Genomic DNA, 22,776 nt, shown 5'->3' with positions numbered 1-22,776 from the left:
GGTCCCAGGTTCGATTCCCGGCAGGGTCAGGAATTTTCATCTGCCCTGAGATGACTGGATGTTGTTGTGTCATCTTCATCATCATCATTCATTCCCATTATGGTCGGAGGAAGGCAACAGCAAACCACCTCCATTAGGACCTTGCCTAGTATGGTGGTGCGGGGTACCCGCATCGTTCCCCTATGCTCTGTCAAGAAACATGTGACTCCATTTTCAGTTAAATTGGCATTATTTAAACTGAGAACTCTGACCCAGTTTTTCTGATTTCTTTATTTTGATAGATTCCTTAATGATGTTGTCCTAGAAACTTGGCATTTGCCCCACAATACTGGTTTCATTGTATTTCATTTTACAATTGCATTTTAAGCAGTGCTCATTAACAGCTGATTTACTCAGTTGTTTTAGTCGTCTGTGACACTAATGTTCCTCACAACGTGCTGAGAAAACTTGAGGTGTCACATCACGTCACTCTAAGGAGAGGAGATTTTCGACAACATATGCAGATTCGATAATATCCACCATACGTAAGACTGATCTCTCATGACATTGAGCTCCCTAACAAAATAGTGGCTTGAGAGTGACATTAGTTTAGAGTATGTATGGAATCCAAGCATCCAGTACTCATAACGGCAAAAGTTTCAGCACCTGAAGAAGACGGATGGGTCAGCTGTCAAAATATTGTGCAGGAAATGGAAATGAGAACTCGCCAGAACACCTGGAAACGCCTTATTAATCAGTTGCACTCAAAATCCTGAGAGATCACACCTCTGAAATTCACTTGCACTTTCTTAATGAACCTGTGACAAATTGCACAGACCATTCTTCATCACACATTCTCTATCTGTTCTATTAATTGAACCTGGTAAGTGTCCCAGTGAACGAGATATACTCAAGAATCTTTCAAATTAGTGTTTCATAATCCACATCTTTCATGGATGAGTTACATTTCTTAGACATTCTTCCAATGAATCTTATCCAGGCTGCTTCTTTTTCTACAGTTAGCTTGATGTGGTCATTTTATTTGAGGCCACTCTGGACAGTTACTCCTTTACTTCAATTAAATAACTTTTTGAATGACAGACTGCAGTGGAGGAGACAGTGTTTTGGCTTGCAGCCAGCCACATTTGATGAGGCTCTGCCAGAACCTGCAAAATAGGTGACATGGTGAGCACATGGCACTTGAAAAAGAACTATGGTCGATATGCGGCTGTTCCCTATCACTGACTCACAAAAATGTCAATTGCAAAATTATTCTAATTGAAGTATAGATATTTTACAGTTGTTACTGTTTCCAATTATTTATCACCAACAGTCCAATCTTATTATGTTACTTAAAATCCGCCTTGATTGCAATTTTTTTTATTTTTTTATTTTTATTATTCATATGACCAGTTTCGGTTCATTCAGAACCATCTTCAGATCTGATATTTCAGTTACAGGAGTAACCCATCCAAATCTAGCAACTTTCACATGTGACGTAGCATGTGAAAGTTGCTAGACTTGGACAGGTTACTCCTGTAACTGAAATATCAGATCTGAAGATGGTTCTGAATGAACCGAAACCGGTCATATGAATAATAAAAAAAAAAAAAAAAAAATTGCAATCAAGACGGATTTTAAGTAACATTATAAAATCACTGATTGCTGTTATCCCATAAGACATTATGTCTGTTTTTGCAAACAGTCTAATCCACAGTGATGGATCTCTCCACCCATTTATGTGCAAAATGTTACATTTATCTACATTCCCGGTCAACTGTCAGTGCTTGCATCAGTTGTTGATCATTGGCAGGTCTTTCTACATTTTGCTGCAGTCTTCTCACATTGCAACCTTGCTAAAGACAACTCTGTCTTTCTCAAACAGGCGCAAAAATTGACACAATTTTTTAACTTGGAAAAGCTCCACAACAATAATAACTAGAAATATAGTAGGTCTCATTGTAAAGAACTACTTAATAAAACTGGGTATCCTTACTGCACCAAGTGGGTTCATCTATTATACTAATACCAATCTTTTATGCAAATCAGGGAAAATGTCATTAAGTATTTCACTAATAGTGCAAGTTCTACACTCCTGGAAATTGAAATAAGAACACCGTGAATTCATTGTCCCAGGAAGGGGAAACTTTATTGACACATTCCGGGGGTCAGATACATCACATGATCACACTGACAGAACCACAGGCACATAGACACAGGCAACAGAGCATGCACAATGTCGGCACTAGTACAGTGTACATCCACCTTTCGCAGCAATGCAGGCTGCTATTCTCCCATGGAGACGATCGTAGAGATGCTGGATGTAGTCCTGTGGAACGGCTTGCCATGCCATTTCCACCTGGCGCCTCAGTTGGACCAGCGTTCGTGCTGGACGTTCAGACCGCGTGAGACGACGCTTCATCCAGTCCCAAACATGCTCAATGGGGGACAGATCCGGAGATCTTGCTGGCCAGGGTAGTTGACTTACACCTTCTAGAGCACGTTGGGTGGCACGGGATACATGCGGACGTGCATTGTCCTGTTGGAACAGCACGTTCCCTTGGCGGTCTAGGAATGGTAGAACGATGGGTTCGATGACGGTTTGGATGTACCGTGCACTATTCAGTGTCCCCTCGACGATCACCAGTGGTGTACGGCCAGTGTAGGAGATCGCTCCTCACACCATGATGCCGGGTGTTGGCCCTGTGTCCCTCGGTCGTATGCAGTCCTGATTGTGGCGCTCACCTGCACGGCGCCAAACACGCATACGACCATCATTGGCACCAACTAGAAGCGACTCTCATCGCTGAAGACGACACGTCTCCATTCGTCCCTCCATTCACGCCTGTCGCGACACCACTGGAGGCGGGCTGCACGATGTTGGGGCGTGAGCGGAAGACGGCCTAACGGTGTGCGGGACCGTAGCCCAGCTTCATGGAGACGGTTGTGAATGGTCCTCGCCGATACCCCAGGAGCAACAGTGTCCCTAATTTGCTGGGAAGTGGCGGTGCGGTCCCCTACGGCACTGCGTAGGATCCTACGGTCTTGGCGTGCATCCGTGCGTCGCTGCGGTCCGGTCTCAGGTCGACGGGCACGTGCACCTTCCGCCGACCACTGGCGACAACATCGATGTACTGTGGAGACCTCACGCCCCACGTGTTGAGCAATTCGGCGGTACGTCCACCCGGCCTCCCGCATGCCCACTATACGCTCTCGCTCAAAGTCCGTCAGCTGCACATACGGTTCACGTCCACACTGTCGCGGCATGCTACCAGTGTTAAAGACTGCGATGGAGCTCCGTATGCCACGGCAAACTGGCTGACACTGACGGCGGCGGTTCACAAATGCTGCGCAGCTAGCACCATTCGACGGCCAACACCGCGGTTCCTGGTGTGTCCGCTGTGCCGTGCGTGTGATCATTGCTTGTACAGCCCTCTCGCAGTGTCCGGAGCAAGTATGGTGGGTCTGACACACCGGTGTCAATGTGTTCTTTTTTCCATTTCCAGGAGTGTATATATAATCATGAAACCAGAGCCCAATTTGAACATAAAAAAATATAAACAGCCCTTTGATCAGGGAATAATATCAGATACCAAATTGCAAAAGGAGGTGAGAAAGAGTACTAAAACATATTTTTAAAACTCATAAAAAATTATAAATTTTTATAATTACCTTAATTGTAATAATGCACAACTAACATTATGTTGCAAGAAAAGTAGGTCAGGTTGTTAAGAAATGATTATCTGGGCACTGTTAATCCTGCATCCGAGTTATGTGTAAGCTATGATTACAAGAAGCTTTTGATTGTTAATCTAAAACTGTTCACTTCACTGCTGGGATGGAGTGATGAGTTTTGGGTTATGTGGCCAAGTAAATACCTGCCAAATCATTTTTTCCTGAAAACATAACATTTTAGTAAAGCTATGAAGAAGTAGGGTACATCAGAACAGGCACAGTAAAAGAAGTACCCACTCACCAGAGAGACGACGCCTGCTGTCTGGGCGGCCGCTGGCAGTGAGCACGCCCCGCACTCCTCCATGTACAGCATTGCACCTGCGGGCAGTATCACACAGATAGAGGGTAAACACTGACAGCCGTATCTCAGTTTATGTTAGGTTAGGTTAGGGTTTGATAGTTGAGGTGAATAGAGAGAATGTAGGACATTACTTTGGACAGAGAAACACTGATGAGCTGCAACATAATGGCCACTGCCCACCTAAAGGATGAAGAAAATGCAATTCTAACATTAAAAGAAACAAAAACTCTGAAGGTTGGGATGGAATATCCACTAAAATTATTAAAGCAGTACACAAAAATTTGCAAACCCACTAGCTCAAATAATGAATCAATGTTTTGAAGAGGGGTGCTTCCCAGAGATACTGAAATATGCTGCAGTCAAACCACTTTTCAAAAAGGGATCAAGAGAGATCATGGAAAGTTATTATCCTATCTCAGTTCTCCCAGTAATACCCAAAGTATTTGAAAAAGTTGCTATTGCCCAAATCCAGAAAATCATTGCAAAATATTCTATTATTCTAAAGAGTCAGTGTGGTTTCAAACAACAGAAAAACACAGTAGATGCAGTGAACAGCCAACAAGGCCTTCTTCAACATTACGTAAGTTGGAACTTAAATAGTGGCAACACTGCTGTGAAGACACTATGCAATGGATCTGCTATTGTCGCTGATAGCACACATTCTTGACATACCCACCTTACCTCCAAGCAAATGGACTCGCCTGTCCGATGTCACCAGCGTGCGCACAATCGAGGGAAAAACAATAACTTGTGAGAGAGCGGTCTAACGTAATGGTGTCACTATGTTTTTGAAACAGGAACAACAGACTTGGATCTAGATTGAATGTGGCAGAGTTCATACAGCATGGCAATGTCATCAAGGTCTTCAAGAGACATGTGAGGAATCAGCATTGCCATACAGAACAATGGCACATTGGGTAAAAGCCTTCAACGAAGGTCGGCAACCCCTTGGGTTGGAAAGAGCCCTGTTCATATGCTGAAGAAATCGTCTTGGAAGTGAGTAAATTGTCATTACAGTGCAGTGTTAAAGACTTGTGTAATGATTCAACTGATTCATAATACCATGTCACAAAGTGTTGTAAAATATCAGTGCCCTTTAGGATAATGCATCTAAATGTGCAGTATCTCAGGAATAAACTCAATTTGCTGCAAGTATTTGTGGATGAGAATTCACCACACTTGTTAGTAATGACAGAACATGGACTAAAAGACAATGAAATTGAGTATTACAAATTAGAAGGTTATGTGCTAGCAGATAGCTACTGCAGGCAACAACACAAAGGGAGTGGGCTGGCAATATTTGTAAATGAACATCTTACATTTAAGAAAGTTTCATTTGTTGAACAATACTGCAAAGAAGAAACAATTGAAATGGCTGGTGTTGTCCACATAAACACTCATTCAAGCAGGTTAGCCAAACATAAAGTTATTAGTATGTACTGCCCACCAAATACAGATGTGTTGTACTATCTTGATAGACTTAACAGGGCAATTAGACAAGCAGGCCCCACTGACCTTAGCATAGTTGGAGACTTAAATATTGATGCAAACTCCTGTAGTATAACCTATTTGAAAATAACAGATATATTAAACTCATATAATATCACAAATATAGTGAACTCTGACACTAGAGTAACAGAGTCAAGCTCCAGTACAATAGATTATGTAATAGTCAACAAAAATATAAAAGACAGTGTTAACTTTCAAACTGTTGATTTTCTTTACTCAGATCACTATTGTCAAGTGTTACAATATTTAAGGTTTGCTGTACCAACGGCAACTAAGATAATTGAGAAGATCCTGAATAGCACCAACATCAGTGCCTTCAAAGCTAATTTAGCAGAGGAGAAATGGGACACTATTTACCAAATTAAATGGCCAGGAAAAAATGGGAAAAATTGTATAGGACAGTGCTGAAGCATTTCAGCTGCTGCTGCTCTCTCAAAGAAATTACCAAGGTACGAACCAACAGTCATCTTGAAAGTAATACTAGGCTGAAACTTACACCTAGGCTGATTAAGTTAAGGCAGAATATATACGATCTTGACTGCTTATATAAGGAAACAAAGCTACATATATTTAAGGAAAAGTACAATCAAGCCAAAAAAACTTTTAAGACAGACCTTTTACTCTTGAGGAAACAGATAAACAATGATGCAATAGAGCATTCAGCCAACATAGGTAAGGTATCCTGGAGACTAATCAATAAACATTGTGAAGTCACGAGCAAGGGACAGAGTGAACCAGTTAGCATTAGACATGAGGGCCATCTAGTGAAAGATCCAAGTGAAGTATGTAATTTATTCAATAACCATTTTATCTCTAATTTTGACCAACCAGCACCTATTATAGATCTACAGGCTGGCACACCAAATGATGTCACGAATGGTACAGAGCTCGAATTTACGGAGGTGAATCAACAGTAAACATTTAACACAATACAAAAGCTAAAGAACAAGCATTCATCTGTATTGGATGATATCTCAAGTGTGGTGTTAAAGAAATATGCCAATGAAATAATTAAACTCCTTACCTATCTTATCAATTGTAGTATTAATGAAAACATATACCAGAATGCCTTAAAAATAAGTGTAATACAGCCAATCCATAAGAAGGGAAGTAAAGAAGAAGTTTCAAATTATAGATCGATATCACTAATCCCTACCTTCAGTAAAATATTTGAAACAGTTACCCTAGCACAACTCTCAACATTTTTCTCAAGACATAAAATGCTTACCAAATCGCAGCATGGGTTTAGGAAAGACCTAAGCACGGCCACTGCTGTTACCAGTTCCTTCCATGAAGTATATAGCAATTCAGAATGGGGTATGCACACAGCCAGAATATCCCTTGACTTGAGCAAAGCTTTTGGCTCAGTAAACCCTGAGCTTCTATTACAAAAACTCTGGGCATACAATATCAGGGATGCATCAATGAAACTTCTACCCACCTATCTGGTGGATTGGAAGCAGTGTACCAAACGTACACGTCAAATTGACAATAATATCTTAACTTTTAAATCCACAAGTGAAACAGTGGCACAGGGAGTCCCTCAAGGCTCAATTCTTGGACCTTTCCTCTGTTTGACATATATTAATGACGTACACACCATTAACTCGCACTTTGTAAGTTATGCTGATGACACCTCAATTTTATTTCTTGGTAAAGATTGCGAGGAACTGAAATTTTCAGCAACTAATGGGATGCTAGAATTAAGTTCATATTTTCATGCACAAGGATTAAAGGCCAATGAAAATAAATCCTAGATGCTAATATTTACAACTGGCAGCTCACACCACTCATGTGTAAATGAGGTATGCGGCATAGTGGCAGAGGAAGCAAATGGGTGTAAATTTCTAGGGGTCCGTCTGGACCCAAACCTGCAGTGGATTAGCCACATTAATGCTATATGTAAAAAAGGCAGCAATGGGCTGTATCTTCTTAGCCAACTGTCCACAATGGTGCCCACTCACGCGCTTAAAACTGTGTATATGGGTCAGTCTATCGCCATCTTAGCTACTGTATATAAATATGGGGTTGTGCTGCAGACATTCACCTTAACAGAGTACTATTGCTACAAGAAATAGGGTTAAGGATTATATGTGGAGTAGGCTATAAAGACTCTTGCCGTGATGTTTTTGGACAACACAAGTACTTCACTATATACTCTTTTTATCTTTATAAATTAATTACTTTTTTGTCTCACAGAAAACTGAAGTAACTAAATGTAGTGCTATACATGACCACAACACCAGTTCCAAAGAAATTACTACTGACAAAGAATAAGATTAAAAATGAGAGACCAGAGCCCATATACTAATGGACATGGGAAAAACAGTAATAAAAATCAATTAAAATCAAAACTAAAAGAATTCTTAATTGAGAAGTTTCTCTATTCTCTCAACAAATTTTAAACGGTTAAGTTTAAGAGCTGTAAAGTAATGTATAAAAAAATAACCTGCTGTATTAATATGTGTATGATGTAATGTATTTTGACAAGCATCAATTTACTGTTTAATTACTACCTGTAAGGCTAAGATAAAAATGCATTTTATGATTGTAACTGTTCTTGACATTTGCAAAAGCCATCATATTGATGGCTCCACAAAAAGAATCTAAATAAATAAATAAATAAAGCTTGTTCATCTTAACGTCCTCCACACCTCTGTGGCATGTTGAAACAGTTATCGGTTATCGGGGTTTACACCCTGTATAGCAGAGCAGAGGTGAACGGGGAATCAAAGCATTGTAGTGATGATATGGCCCGGATGTGGAGGAATTGGCCACCACTGCCATCCTCCACACAAATTGGGACTTACCGCATACAGATGACAGTGACCATGTGTGTGTGACTTACGCATGTATGAATGCATGTGTGTTTTGTCAGAATCTGGTGAGGGGCTTAAAAGGAGAGATGCCAATCGGTGAGATTGACTTTTTGAAACCATCTGTATGGTAACAGGCTAAGAGCCCACGTATCCCACTCTGCAGCCAGTCAACCTGATGGGGGGGAAAAAAATTATAATAATAATGATTTGGTATTTTGCATGATGGACAGTAGCATTAAAAAGTATCATTGTATTAACTGTTTGCATGATGTAATGGATAGGGTAAATCCTTCACATGCAGAAAGTCAGGTTCAAATCTTGCCAGATACTTCAATCTTTTCATCTTCAAATCTTTATTGAAATTGCTCTGATTATTATTTTTATTCAGTTCTTTGGTTTAAATACAATTTTTTATTGCTAATCCTATGTCACATGATGTTAATCATTGTATCACCTTTTTTCTTCCTATAACTTTAATGCCTTGAAATCTTTCTTAATGTGAATTTAACTAATTTTATATATTGATTTTGATTTAATTTCTTTAGTTTTGTCATCCTGTGTCTTCACCCATGTTGTTGCATTCACTATTTATATTCCTCACTTTGCTTGAATTTCATTTTATTTACAATCCCTTCTTTCGGTTAAACTTTCATCTGTGTTATGTCATTCACAGTGCAGCAGTAATTTAGTCTTTGTTTTAAATGTTTGTATGATGATAAAAAAAAATGCACATCTTGTAACGAAAAATACATTTTTGACACCATTGCACAGTCAGTATTGAGAGATTTTGTCATCTTTTGTTTCTTACCTAACAGTTTGGCTTTTTCAAGTACTTAAATATTATAAAAGATAAATGTAATTAAACTGACATTCACAAAAAGTCCTGAATGGAAAAGGATGATACAAAGAAAAAAATAAGAACAAATGAAAAAGTTAAGGTTCATAAGATAATTAAAATGATGTGGCAAAAGCGCAAAAATAAAAAATTACATTTAAACCAATTAAATGAATAAAAATAATGATCAAAGTCATTTCCATAAAGATTTAAAGGTAACAAAATTGAAGTACCAGCTGAGATGCAAATGCACAACCTTCTGCACATCAAGGCCTTACCCTATCCATTGCACCTCACAAACAGTAAGGTGATGCTTTTTTAATGCGTCTGAGTTTCAAGCAAAATTCTGAAATTTTTTCATCAATTACTCACAAACATGGGCCCACCAGGGTGAATGGCTGCAATGTGTGATACCTGGGACCTTAACCTACAATACCACATAGGTGGTTTCCAAAAGTCAGTCTCACTGTTGGGGACCTATCCTTGTTATTTTGGTATGTGATAATATATAGCAGTCTTTTTCCAATGTGCTCTGTTTGATGAAGCACCTGGGAGTGATCATCTGGGAAATGGCAGAGGTGGTCTGGTGTTTGTGTCCTACTGTCACGAGCATCTGTGGGAAGTGCTCGAGGGACCATGAAACTGTGAGTAGGTGACAAGCTGTCAGACATCCATGCCTTGCCACAGAACATGGAGGTTGGAGGAATATCCACCCTGTGAAGCACCATAGGCAGCAGTCTGTGGAAGGGTGGATGCAGAGTACATTACTTGTGCAGGTATAAGTGTTCCAGAGTATAATATCCAGTGCCCACTGCCGAGTGGGCAGTTACACACTACATGTTCCTATGTTAACCCAAGAGCACCTACATCCAAATCTACATCTATACTCTGAAAACCACTGTGAGATTCATGGCAGAGGCTACATCTCATTGAATCAATTATTAGGGTTTCTTCCTTTTCCATTCATGTATGGTGCACAGGAAGAATGATTGTTTGATGCCTCTGTGTTTGCAGTAATTATTCTAACCTTATACTCACGATCCTTATGTGAGCAATATGTAGGGGGTTGTAGGATATTCCTAGGGTAATCATTCAAAACCAGTTCTTGAAACTTTGTTAATAGACTTTCTCAGGATAGTTTACATCTATCTTCATGAGTCTTCCAGTTCAGTTGCTTCAGCATCTCTGTGACACTCTCTCATGGATTAAGCTAACCTGTGGGCATACATGCTGCCCTTCTCTGTATCTACATCTACATGGATTCTCTGCAAATCACATTTAAGTGCCTGGCAGAGGGTTCATCGAACCACCTTTACAATTCTCTATTATTCCAATCTCATATAGTGCACGGAAAGAATGAACACCTATATCTTTCCGTATGAGCTCTGATTTCCCTTATTTTATCATGGTGGTCATTCCGCCCTGTGTAGGTTGGTGTCAACAAAATATTTTCGCATTCAGAGGAGAAAGTTGGTGATTGGAATTTCGTGAGATATGTCTTACTAGTCCTATTTGGAATGGATTCCACACAGTTGAGCGATATTCTAGAACCATTCACACAAGTGATTTGTAATCAATCTCATTTGCATATTGATTGCACTTCCCCAGTATAATACCAATAAAGTGAAGTCTACCACCGGCTTTACCCATGACTGAACCTATGTGATCATTCCATTTCATATCCTTACAAAGTGTTACACTCAGGTATTTGTATGAGTTGGACAATTTCAACAGTGACTCAATGATATTGTAATCATAGGACACTATGTTGTTTTTTTTTTTTTTTTTTCATTTTGTTGAGTGCAAAATTTTACATTTCTGAACATTAAAACAAGTTATCAATCTCTGCACCACTTTGAAATCTTATCAATATCTGACTGAATATTTATGCAGTTTCTTTCAGATAGTACTTCATTATAGATAACTGCATCATCTGCAGAAAGCCTGATTTTACTATTAATATTATCTGCAAGGTCATTAATATATAGCATAACAAGGGTCACAACACTCTTCCCTGGGACTCATCCAAAGTTACTTCTACATCTGACGATGACTCTCCACCCGAGATAACATGCTGCATCTGCCCTACCAAGAAGTCCTCATTACAGTCACAAATTTCACTTGACAGCTCATATGATCATTCTTTTGACAATAAGTGTAGGTTGGTTCTGAGTCAAATGCTTTTTGGAAATCAGGAAATACAGCATCTACCTGATTGCCTTGATCCAAAGCTTTCAGTGTGGCATGTGAAAAAGAGTGAGTTGCACTTTACATCATCAATTGAGGAGGTCATTTCTTTCAAGATATCTCATTGTCTTTGAGTTCAGAATATGTTCGAAGATGCTACAATAAATTGATGTCAAGTACAGGGCGTTTCAAAAAGAAAGAGCAGATTTCAAACATTTATTTCTCAAAAACTACAAATGATAGAAACACAATTCCAACGGTCCTTCACTCAATATGAGTACCAAATGTTACACAACAAATATCAAAACTGTACCTCAATATGAGCACCATTTGTTACACGACAAATATCAAACCGGTATCTCATTTCTTGCCACACACGACGCAACTGGTCTTTAGTTACCGAATTCACGGCCGCAACAATTCGATGTCGTACCTCTTGAAGAGTAGCGGGCATAGGTGGGACATAAACACAGTCCTTTATGTACCCCCACAAATAAAAATCGCAGGGAGTAAGGTCTGGTGACCTGGGAGGCCACAGACGATGACATTGATCTTGTGCTCCTGCTCTTCCAATCCACCGTCCTGGAATGGTGTTATTTAGGTACCGTCGTACAGGTTCAGAGAAGTGTGGTGGGGCGCCATCTTGCATGAAGATGAAGTGATTTGAATATTCCTGAAGTTGAGGAAATAGCCAGTTTTCTAACATGTCCAGGTAAATGGTTCCTGTGATAGTTTTCTCCATGAAAAAGAAAGGTCCATAAACTTTGTTTACCGAAATTGCACAAAAGACGTTAACCTTTGGTGAGTCTCTTTCATGTTGAATAACGTCCCTCGGAGTTTCACTCGCCCAAATTCGTACGTTATGCCGATTAACTTTACCAGAAATGTGAAACGTTGATTCATCTGAAAAAATTAATCGTTCGGCAAAATTGTCCTCTTCCATGTCCTGTAGAATTGCAGTTGAAAATTCGAACCTTTTGTTGTGGTCGTCAGGACGCAATGCTTGCAATAACTGCAGTTTGTACGGCTTCATGTGCAGACGGTTACTCAGAACGCGCCATACCGTTGTTTTAGACATGTTTAGTTCGTGACTTGCCCGTGTCGTGGATTTTCTAGGGCTCCTTTCGTAAGCTGCACGGACACGCTCGACATTTTCATCCGATGTGCGTGGACGACCCGTGCTTTTTCGCTTGCAGATGCAACCATCTTCTACGAATCTGTGATGCCACTCATAAATTTGCTTATGACGAGGCGGCTGTTTGTTGAATTGACGGCGGAATGCACGTTGCACACCAACAATGGACTCTAACTTTGCAAATTGCAGCACACAAAATGATCGTTCCTGTGGTGTCGTCGCCATTTTCCTACAAACAAACGCCAGCGCCACTGCGGATTTGCATGGAACTTCTGCGCGGACCATTGAAAAACTTTGAACCTTTCTCTGACAAGAAACGTTTGAATTGTGTTTCTATCATTTGTAGTTTTTGAGAAATAAATGTTTGAAATCTGCTCTTTCTTTTTGAAACGCCCTGTATATTGGACAGTAGTTTTGTGGATCGCTTCTACTAACCTTCTTGTAGACAGGTGTGACTTGTGCCTTTTTCCAAGAACTGGGCACAGTTTTTTGTTTGAGGGATCTACAGTCGATTATAATTAGAAGAGTAGCTAACTCAGCCAAAAAATCAGTATATACTGTGACAGGGATTCCATTGGGCTCTGGAGCTTTGTTCAGTTTTAACAATTTCTGTTGTTACTCAACACCATTGACACTAGTACTTATTTCATTCATCTTTTAAGTTGTACAGGGATTAAACTGGGGCAGTTCTCATGGATTTTCCTTTGCAAAGGAACATTTGAAAATGGAGTTGCGTGTTTCAGCTTTTGCTTTGTTACCCTCTGTTTCAGTTCCATTCTCATTCACTAGGGACTGGATACTAACTTTGGTGCCACTAACAGTCTTTACATGCAATCAGAATTTCTTTGTGTTCTGTGAATCACTTGACAATATTCTGCCACAATAGTCATTGAAGGCATCACACAATCCTCTCTTGACAGCCGAATGTGTTTCATTCAGCATCTCTCTATCTATAGCTGTACACTTTACTATATACCTATTATACAGTAATCTCTGTTTCTTTAGAAGTTTTTTTACAGTGACTGTATATAATGGAGTTTCCCTCCCATTATAAATTGTTCTTTTAAACTTGAGGTGGAATTCTCCTTCATGCTCCCACCATCTGCTGAAAGTTTCAAGTTCCTCATTGAGACATGACACTACTGATTTTTATCTAATTTACTGAACATGTGTATCTTTCTGCTTGTTTTAGTTGTCCTTTGTACTTTAGTAGTCATTGTTGCCACAACCACATCATGATCACTGATACCAGTTTCAATGTGAACATCCTCAAGGAGCTCCGGTCTGTTTGTTACCATTAGATCCAATATATTTACATCAAGAGTGGGATTCCTAACTATCTGTTCTAGGTAGTTTTCAGAGAAGGCATTTAGTTAAGTTTCACAGGATGTCTTATCATGCACACCACTAAAAAAACATTAATTTACTTAATTAACTGTTGGATGATTAAAGTCTCCACTGATGGTTACAATATGATTGGGGAACTTATGTACAAGTGAACTGAGATTTTCTCTAAAGTTTTCAGTTACATCAGGAGATGAGTCTGGTATGTGATAGAAGGATCCGATTGTCATTTTATGCCACACCTGAGTCTTGCCCAAACAATCTCACATGCAACTACAATTTCTACCTTAGTGGATTTGAGTTTCTTGTCTACTGTGACAAATGCACCACCTCCATTTCCCAATTGCCCATCCTTTCAGTATACAGTGTGATTATAATCAAAGTAAAACTTTCAAACCGCTGTAGAAATAACACCACTGGTCAGTACGACATCAAATTGCAATGGAATATTATGAGAGAAGGGGGAAAATGCATGGCAGAAGAAAACTAAATAGTTACCATATGTAGGAAAAGATGGCACTGTAAGCATCATAATTTAATAGTGGTTGACTACAAATGACAGGTCAATCATACAACAATGCCTAAGGTGTATGTTTGATGTTAAACAAACTGTACTACGCAGTGTGCATGTGTGTACAGGTGTGATACTGTTAGTTATGTAAGCCCATCCACCACGGCAAGGTCATATCACATCAGATGGGAAAAATCGGTTTTTAATTGTCAAAAATGTTCAAATGTGTGTGAAATCTTATGGGACTTAACTGCTAAGGTCATCAGTCCATAAGCTTACACACTACTTAACCTACTACTAAGGACAAACACATACACCCATGCCCGAGGGAGCACTCGAGCCTACGCCGGAATCAGCCGCACAGTCCATGACTGCAGCGCCTTAGACTGCTCTTTTAATTGTCCTGAGGCCAAAAACCACATAAATAGCTTCAATCACACTGGGCTTTAATTGTCATGAGGCCAAAAACTGCATAAAAAGCATCACTCAAAATCAAATCAGATTATTAGTTTCTGTGTGACTGGCACTAAACACGTTCAGTATGCTGTCCACCATTTTCTGCAACAAGTTGAAATCGAGAAACAGCATGTTCCACAACTGATCGAAGTGTTTCCGGGGTAACATTCAGAATGTGTTGCACAATGCATGCCTTCAGTGCAGCCAAGTTTGGAGCTGGAACACTGAACACAACATCTTTCAGATAGCCCCACAGCCAGAAGTCACACGGATTAAGATCAGGTGATCGGGACAGCCAGACTGTAGGGAAATGGTAGCTGATAATTCTAGCATTTCCGAAATGGCGCTTCAGCAGCTGCTTAACTGGATTTTCAATGTGCAGAGGTGTCCCATCTTGCATAAAAATGATCCCATCCACACATCCACGCTGTTGGAGAGCTGGAATGACATGGTTGCGCAAAAGACATTCATAGTGCTTACCAGTGATGGTACAAATAACAGGAACAGAAGCACCTGTCTCTTCAAGAAAATATAGCCCTATGATAAATGATGCCATAAACCCACAAAGCGACCATTTCAGGATGAAGTGGTATTGGTTGATTTGCGGGTGGATTTTCCACTGCGCATAATCATCAATTCTGTATATTGACATATCCTGTCAGATGGAAGTGGGCTTCGTCTGTCCAAAAAATCTTCCACAGCCAATCATTATCCACTTCCATGCAAGCAAGAAATTCTAAAGAAAAGGCCTCTCTTGCTGGCAGGTCAACAGGAAGCAACTTTTTGCACATGGGTAATTTTGAATGGATAGCAAAGAAGAATGTTTCTTAGGATTTTACTCACCGTGCTCATGGGTATGTCCAATGTTTAGGCAATTCCCTGTGCACTACATGTTTGCACACCACCACTCGCCATCTCCTGCATTGCTGTGGCTATTGCTTTCACTGGCATCGAGTCAATTCATTTCCTCCCTCTACCAGGTTGCACACCAAAAGAATGCTTCTTTTTGAATTTCCAAATTATTTTCTCCAGACCCACGGCAGTCATCAGACAAACACCTTTTTCAAACCCTTCAATGTCTGGAACTTCTGCAGAGCAATGTGTGCACAGTCAGCATTCTTGTAATACAGCTTTACAAGCAGGACACGATCCTGCATTGAGACAGTCATGGTGAACATTGCTGGCACAAAAGGAGAAAAAGCAGTGTATCTGGCATGTTTATACCAACTTCAATGGGTCATGCACATGACAGGTGTTTTCATTTACATATTCTGACACATACAGCTCCATCTATTGATCAATTTTAATACTATTTTTTTCTTCTGCCATACATTTTACCTCTTCTACAATAGTATTTCATTGCAATTTGACATCATTCTGACCACTGATGTTATTTCTACAGTGTTTGAAAGTTTAACTTTAATTTTACTCACCCTGTACACTTAAATTTTCCCCAAAGATCTCACTTCTATAAATTTGAGGTTTCAGTCAGCTTTCTGTACCTAGTATTATGTGAGATTCAGTGCTTTTCATGAGCACTTCAAACTCTGTCAGTTTGTTGCGAATGATTCAACAATTTACCATTACAATTTTAGTTCTCTCACCTGTGGGAGGCATTTCTTTTGATCTTACACTGATACTTCTAGGATTCATACAGCTGTCATTATCTGGATTGGCTGGAGAGTCACCTACTCTAAAACAACCCTTGTGTGCATTCCACACGCAGTTAGCTACCTAAGTAGCAGCCTCTCATGTGTAGTGCACACCTACACCATTTATGTGGACCATACAATTGTCAACCCTATGGTGGAAGTCGAGGAAGTTACAGACTAGCTTGTCAAGAACTTTCAAAGCCTCTGCTGCATAGTCATGCAGGCATTACACTCAACTCAGAACCAAAGAGCCATGATCAGTTCTGGGGACAATGCTGCAAATTGTGAGCTTCATTGAAACTCTACACGCAAGGGTGTCTTCTCAACCTTCTCTCCCAGCCGCTGTTCCCTCAATGACTGCTGGCATAGCCTTTTGTCTTTCAGCATATGTTTGAACTGCCGACAATTAATAGATGCCTGCCCTGTTACATTTGTCTCCTTCTGACACTGGACAAAACAGGTTCCTCCAAAACAGTTAAAGCAAGTTCCACGGGCTCAATTTCAGTTTTAGTGAAAGACAGACCTGAAACTTGTTGGTTAGGGGGATCAGTAGGGGGATCAGTACATCACCCTGAATCCTCCCTGGTCCTCATACACCCTGTGCAGGATAGTTAGATCTACCATTGACATGCTGCTTGCAGTCAACTGGATGAGAAATCACAGATCCTGTACTTACTGCAAGGGAGACAGTACCTCTGGTACAGGTATGATTGTCAGGTATCATTGTCAAATAGCATTGTCAGTTACGATTGGAGTGGGCCTGGGATCATTGTGATTGGACCTTGAATCAGTGGAAAGATGTCACCTTATCAGATGAATATGTTTCTTGCTACACGAAGTTGACGGCCACGTTTGGATGCGCTATCATCCAGGCAAATGACTGCTCAAAACACACTGTGTCACAGCTACAGGCTGATGGTAGCAGTATTTTGCAATGGGGGCATTCACCTGGGCTTACGTGGGACTTGTGGCAATGTGAACCTGTGGACTACGTGAACATTATTGCAGGCCATCTTAATCTCTCCACCCTTGTTGTCTCCCTCAAAGACAATGGTATTTGCTAACAGAATAACTGGCCATTTCATAACACCATAATTGTGCTACAGTGGTTCGCAGAACAGGTTATTGAAGGCAAATTGATTTCTTGGGCACCAAGTTCACCTGATCTGGACCCAGTGGAGCACTTCTGAGATGACACCAAGCACCATCTCTACATCTGTGACCCACTGGCCCACAATACAGAATTGTGTGATCTGTGCATAGTCATACAATGCCACATACCCTCATAAACAAACTCAGGATGTGTCAAATCTGTGCTGTGCAGACACTCTGATGTATTGCGGAGGACCGACACACAATTAAGCAAGCAGTTGTGAAGCATTGGCCTTTCGATGTACAGCCCCGTGCACAGAAGTAATTTGAGACGTGCCCCACAGAACAGTGGTAAGGCAATCATTACTTGTGTTATATGTTAATGACTTAGCAGTTGTTAATTTTAATGTCATACCTTTTTTACATGACACTGTTCTCTACAAGGAAGTGTTATTGTGTTAAAAGTTTTTGTCAATATTGAGAAAGTTAGGGGCTATATTTTGATAGGGTGTGAAGACTGGCACCTTATAATTGTGTAAATTAATTTTACTTGAATTTTCATTTTGAAGTTGAATTTTCATATATCCATTTTCACTTCATACTGCACCCATCATTGTTTAGTTATTTTTCTGAAGCTGGCATTCTTAAGCTGTCATATTGAACTTCATTAAAATTTAAAAATGATAAGATGTAGTAGAATTAAGTAAGAAGAAATCATATCCAGAGATTTCAACACTAATTTCATCATGGGTTGTTCTAACTGGGTGCCTCTATAGTAACTGATGTCCCACTTTCGCCTGAACCCCACACTAATAGTTCCAACAAGAAAAGAACAGCAACTGATAATTTATTTCTGAATACAATAGTGTTCCACAAAATAGATTTGAGCCACATATCAAAAGATTTATCTGACTGTGATGATCAAATGGCAGCAATAAAGCAAGTCAAGTTCAACTAAGATAATCAAGTTCAAGTAAGACAACTTATCCTGCCCTGAGATTAGGGATATCCTGCTCAAATTCCTACCCACATCACCCAAATTAGGGTTTTGTCACCCACCCAACGTATGGAATATCCTTATCCACCCCATCTAAATCTGCATCTACAAGGATACTCTGTGAATCACATTTAAGTGCCTGGCAGAGTTTTCATTGAACCATCTTCACAATTCCCTATTATTCCAATCTCATATAGCACGCAAAAAGAACAAATACTTATATCTTTCTGTACGAGCTCTGATTTCCCATATTTTATCATGGTGATCATTTCTCCCTATGTATGTCAGTTTAAACGATATATTTTTGCATTTGGAGGAGAAAGTTGGTCACTTGAATTTTGTGAGAAGATTCCTCTACAGTGAAAAATTCCTTTATTTTAAAGATGTCCATCCCAAACCCTGTGTCATTTCAATGACGCCATCTCCCCTATTCCGCCCTTCTTTGAACTTTTTTGATGTACTCTGTCTGGTAAGGATCCCATACCATGCAGAAGTATTCTAAAAAAGGATGGACAAGTGTAGTGTAGGAAGTCTCCTTAGTAGATCTGTTACTTTTTCCAAGTGTCCTGCCAATAAAATGCAGTCTTATCCTACTCCCAATCCTCCACCTCATGGATCATTCCTTTCTGGTTGATAAATGTGCACCCCGCACTGCCTGCCACAGTTGTCACAGGCAGGACCATGTGTGAAAGCAGCTACATTATATGAGCAGTCAAATGAAAACTGAACACCCACCATAACAGGTCCATGGAATGTTCCATTCAAAAGTAATCACCACTAGCATTAAGATATTTACCCCACTGGGAGATGAGATGATCAATTCCTGTTTCATAAAATGTGGTTGGCCACTAATGGATTCCCAACCACACCAACTTCCTTATTTGATTGAAACTGATGTCTTCGGATGTCTTTCTTCAGGTCACTGAGGATGTGAAAATCACACGGTGAAGGATCCGGTCTGTATGGAGGATGTTGCAGTGTTTTCCAAACATGTACCGAAGTGTAGCCTTCATCTGATTGGCAGTATCGTGGTGGGTATTATTGGGGTAAGATAGATATTGCCTACAGGAAAGTTAAACAGACCTTTGGAGAAAAGAGAACCACCTACATGAATATCAAGAGCTCAGATGGAAAACCAGTCTTAAGCAAAGAAGGGAAAGCACAAATGTAGAGTATATAGAGGATCTATACAAGGGAGGCATACTTGAAGGCAATATTATGGAAATGGAAGAGGGCATAGATGATGATGAGATGGGAGATATGATTCTGCATGAAGAATTTGATAGAGAACTGAAAGATCTAAGTCAAAACAAGGTCCCAGGAGTAAACAACATTCCTTTAGGGATACTGATAGCCTTAGGAGAGCCAGCCATGACAAAAGCTGGTGAGAAAGATGTACGAGACAGATGAAATACATGCAGACTTCAAGAAGAATATAATAATTCCAATTCCAAAGAGAGCAGATGCTGAGAGGTGTGAAAATTACCAAACTATCAGTTCAATAAATCATAGTTGCAAAATACTCACATGAATACTTTACAGACAAACAGAAAAACTGATAGAAGATGACCTCAGGGAAGATCAGTTTGCATTCCATAGAAATGTTGGAACAGGAAAGGCAATACTGACCCTATCTTAGAAGATAGAATAAGGAAAGGCAAATCTATATTTATAACATTTGTAGACTTAGAGAAAGCTTTTGACACTCTTTGAAATTCTGAATGTGGCAGATATAAAATACAGGGAGCGAAAGGCTTTTTACAATTCGTACAGAAACCAGATGGCAGTTATAAGAGTCAAGGGGCACAAAAGGAAAGCAGTGGTTGAGAAGGGAGTAAGACAGGGTTGTAGCTTGTCCCTGATGTTATTCAATCTGTATATTGAGCAAGTAGTAAATTAAACAAAAGAAAAATTTGAAGTAGGAATTAAAATCCAGGGAGAAGGAATAAAAACTTTGAGGTTTGCTGACAACATTATAATTCTGTCAGAGACAGAAAAGGACCTGGAAGTGCAGCTGAACGGAATGGACAGTGTCTTGAAAGGAGGATATAAGATGAACATCAAAAAAACCCAAATGAGGATAATGGAATGTTGTAGAATTAAATCAGGTAATGCCGAGGGAATTAGATTAGAAAATGAGACACTTAAAGTAGTAAATGAATTTTACTATTTGGGGAGCAAAGTAACTGATGATGGCCAAAATAGAGAGGATATAAAATGTAGACTGGCTATGGTAAAAGAAAGCATTTCTGAAGAAGAGGAATTTGTTAACATCAAGTGCAGATTGAAGTGCCAGGAAGTCTTTTCTGAAAGTATTTGTATAGAGTGTAGCCATGTACAGAAGTGAAACATGGGCGATAAATAGTGTAGACAAGAAGAGAATAGAAGCTTTTGAAATGTGGTGGTACAGAAGAATGCTGAAGATTAGATGAGTCGATCATGTAACGAATGAATAGAGTTGGGGAGAAGAGGAATATGTGGCACAACTTGACTAGAAGAAGGGATCAGTTGGTAGGACATATTCTGAGACATCAAGGGATCACCAATTTGGTATTTGAGAGAAGTGTGGAGGGTATAAGTCGTTGAGGGAGACCAAGAGATGAATACACTAAGCAGATTCAGTAGGATGTGGGTTGCAGCCATTATTCAGAGATGAAGGAGCTTGCACAGGATAGAGCAGCATGAAGAGCAGCATCAAACTAGTCTCTGGACTGAAGACCACAACAGCAGCAAGATTATTGGGCAACAGGACGATTCCATCAAACAGCATTTCTCAGCATTTTGATTTTACGGTGTATCACAGTTTCTGCAAAATGTCTTCATAGTGTTGTGCATTGATTGTGGCTCAATACTCGAGGATCTCAATGAGCAGAGGCCCCTACACTTGAAGAAGAAGGTCATTGTGACCTTACTGAAGTCTGTGTGAACAGCTTTCTATTTCTGTGGTGGGAGAGATGGGAGATGTTTCCACTATAGGCTATTGTGGTCAGACTGTCAGAATGCTGTCAGTCTGAATCATTCCACTACATAATAATGCATGCCCCCACACTGCCAATTGGACAAAGGCTACGCTCCAGCGATTTGGTTGTAAAACACTGCAATGTCCTCCATTCAGTGCAGATTGTTCACCTTGTTATTTCCACATCTTTGGCGACCTGAATGTATGGACATCAGTTTCAGTCAGATCAGGAAGTGCAAGGGTGGCTACTATTATGGGTCTGTCAGCGGCCGCTTGTGTTCTATGAAACAGGAATTGACTGTCTCATCTCCCAGTAGGATAAATGTCTTAACATGTGTGGTTATTATTTTTGAATGCAACCATTCCATGATCTCATTGTGGCAGGTGTGTGGCTTTCATTTGACTGCCCTCATACATCAGCTGTACTGCAATTACTGTACAGCATTCTTTGTGGGCATGATAAGTAATCGAGTGTCTACTCCTGTGAGGGTCCACCGACAAAGTGTGGCAAACCACAAACTCCACCATCTAATCGCAGAACGTGCTGTGCATCACGACACAAATGACTTGAACAGAGACTTCATTTTGTGAGCCATTTGTATAGTTAGCATAAGTTTCTCTGACCTACACAGTTGGGAATTGTCTCTCCAGCTTCATATCCCATGCATCCTTCTCTACTGCTGCCCCACCTCGAGCTATCCAGGTAACTACTCTCAATAACTGACAATCGAACATCAGTCTCGCCGCAGCCGCAGCTGCAGCCGCAGCCGCAGCCGCTGCCGCAACCACAGGTGTGTGCGTTTACTAGTCTGTGTGATCTTGTGTGTGTGAATGTGTGTATTTTTGCTGGAGAAAGAGCAAGAGCTCCAAGGTTAGTGTGAATACTCTTTTCTGTTGCACGTTTCCATGCACCGGGCAGCAGTCAGCTATAGGTGAGTGATTGCCTTTCCTTCATTTTACATACTATTCCAGCTAAGAAGAGGAATGTATACGTTTTCACGGAATCACAAAGCTGACTCAGTTACACTGATCATAAATAATTTACATTAACACTAGAATCAACAACTGCTCCTTGTTCTACACTACTCAGCTGCTGTTATTATCTGATACTTCAAAGAAAGCATTTCAACGTTGCACAGACCACTATTAGCTGTCTATAGCCTGCTAAAATGTGATCCATCTGACACAAATATTAGAGCTAGGCAGAATTTACATTCCTGAGTCCAAGTATTCAGATAAATTGTAGAAAGAGTTGCTAATCAGAT

At 40.1% G+C, this 22,776-nt stretch overlaps 1 protein-coding gene across 1 annotated transcript in view; it reads right to left on the bottom strand.

Annotated features, from left to right (window-relative positions):
• LOC126109892 (uncharacterized) overlaps nucleotides 1-22,776 on the bottom strand; it is a 76,212-nt gene that overhangs the window by 37,686 nt on the left and 15,750 nt on the right. Inside the window, exon 2 of the mRNA XM_049914980.1 lies at nucleotides 3,956-4,032. Coding sequence (XP_049770937.1) covers nucleotides 3,956-4,027 — 72 coding nt within the window. The 5' untranslated portion in view covers nucleotides 4,028-4,032. The remainder of the gene's footprint in view (nucleotides 1-3,955; nucleotides 4,033-22,776) is intronic.

The sequence above is a fragment of the Schistocerca cancellata genome, chromosome 12 (assembly GCF_023864275.1).
Source record: "Schistocerca cancellata isolate TAMUIC-IGC-003103 chromosome 12, iqSchCanc2.1, whole genome shotgun sequence".
NCBI classification, from domain to species: Eukaryota; Metazoa; Arthropoda; class Insecta; order Orthoptera; family Acrididae; genus Schistocerca; species Schistocerca cancellata.
The sequence above is the reverse complement of the archived record's forward strand: the minus strand, read 5'-3'. Positions and strand labels throughout refer to the sequence as shown.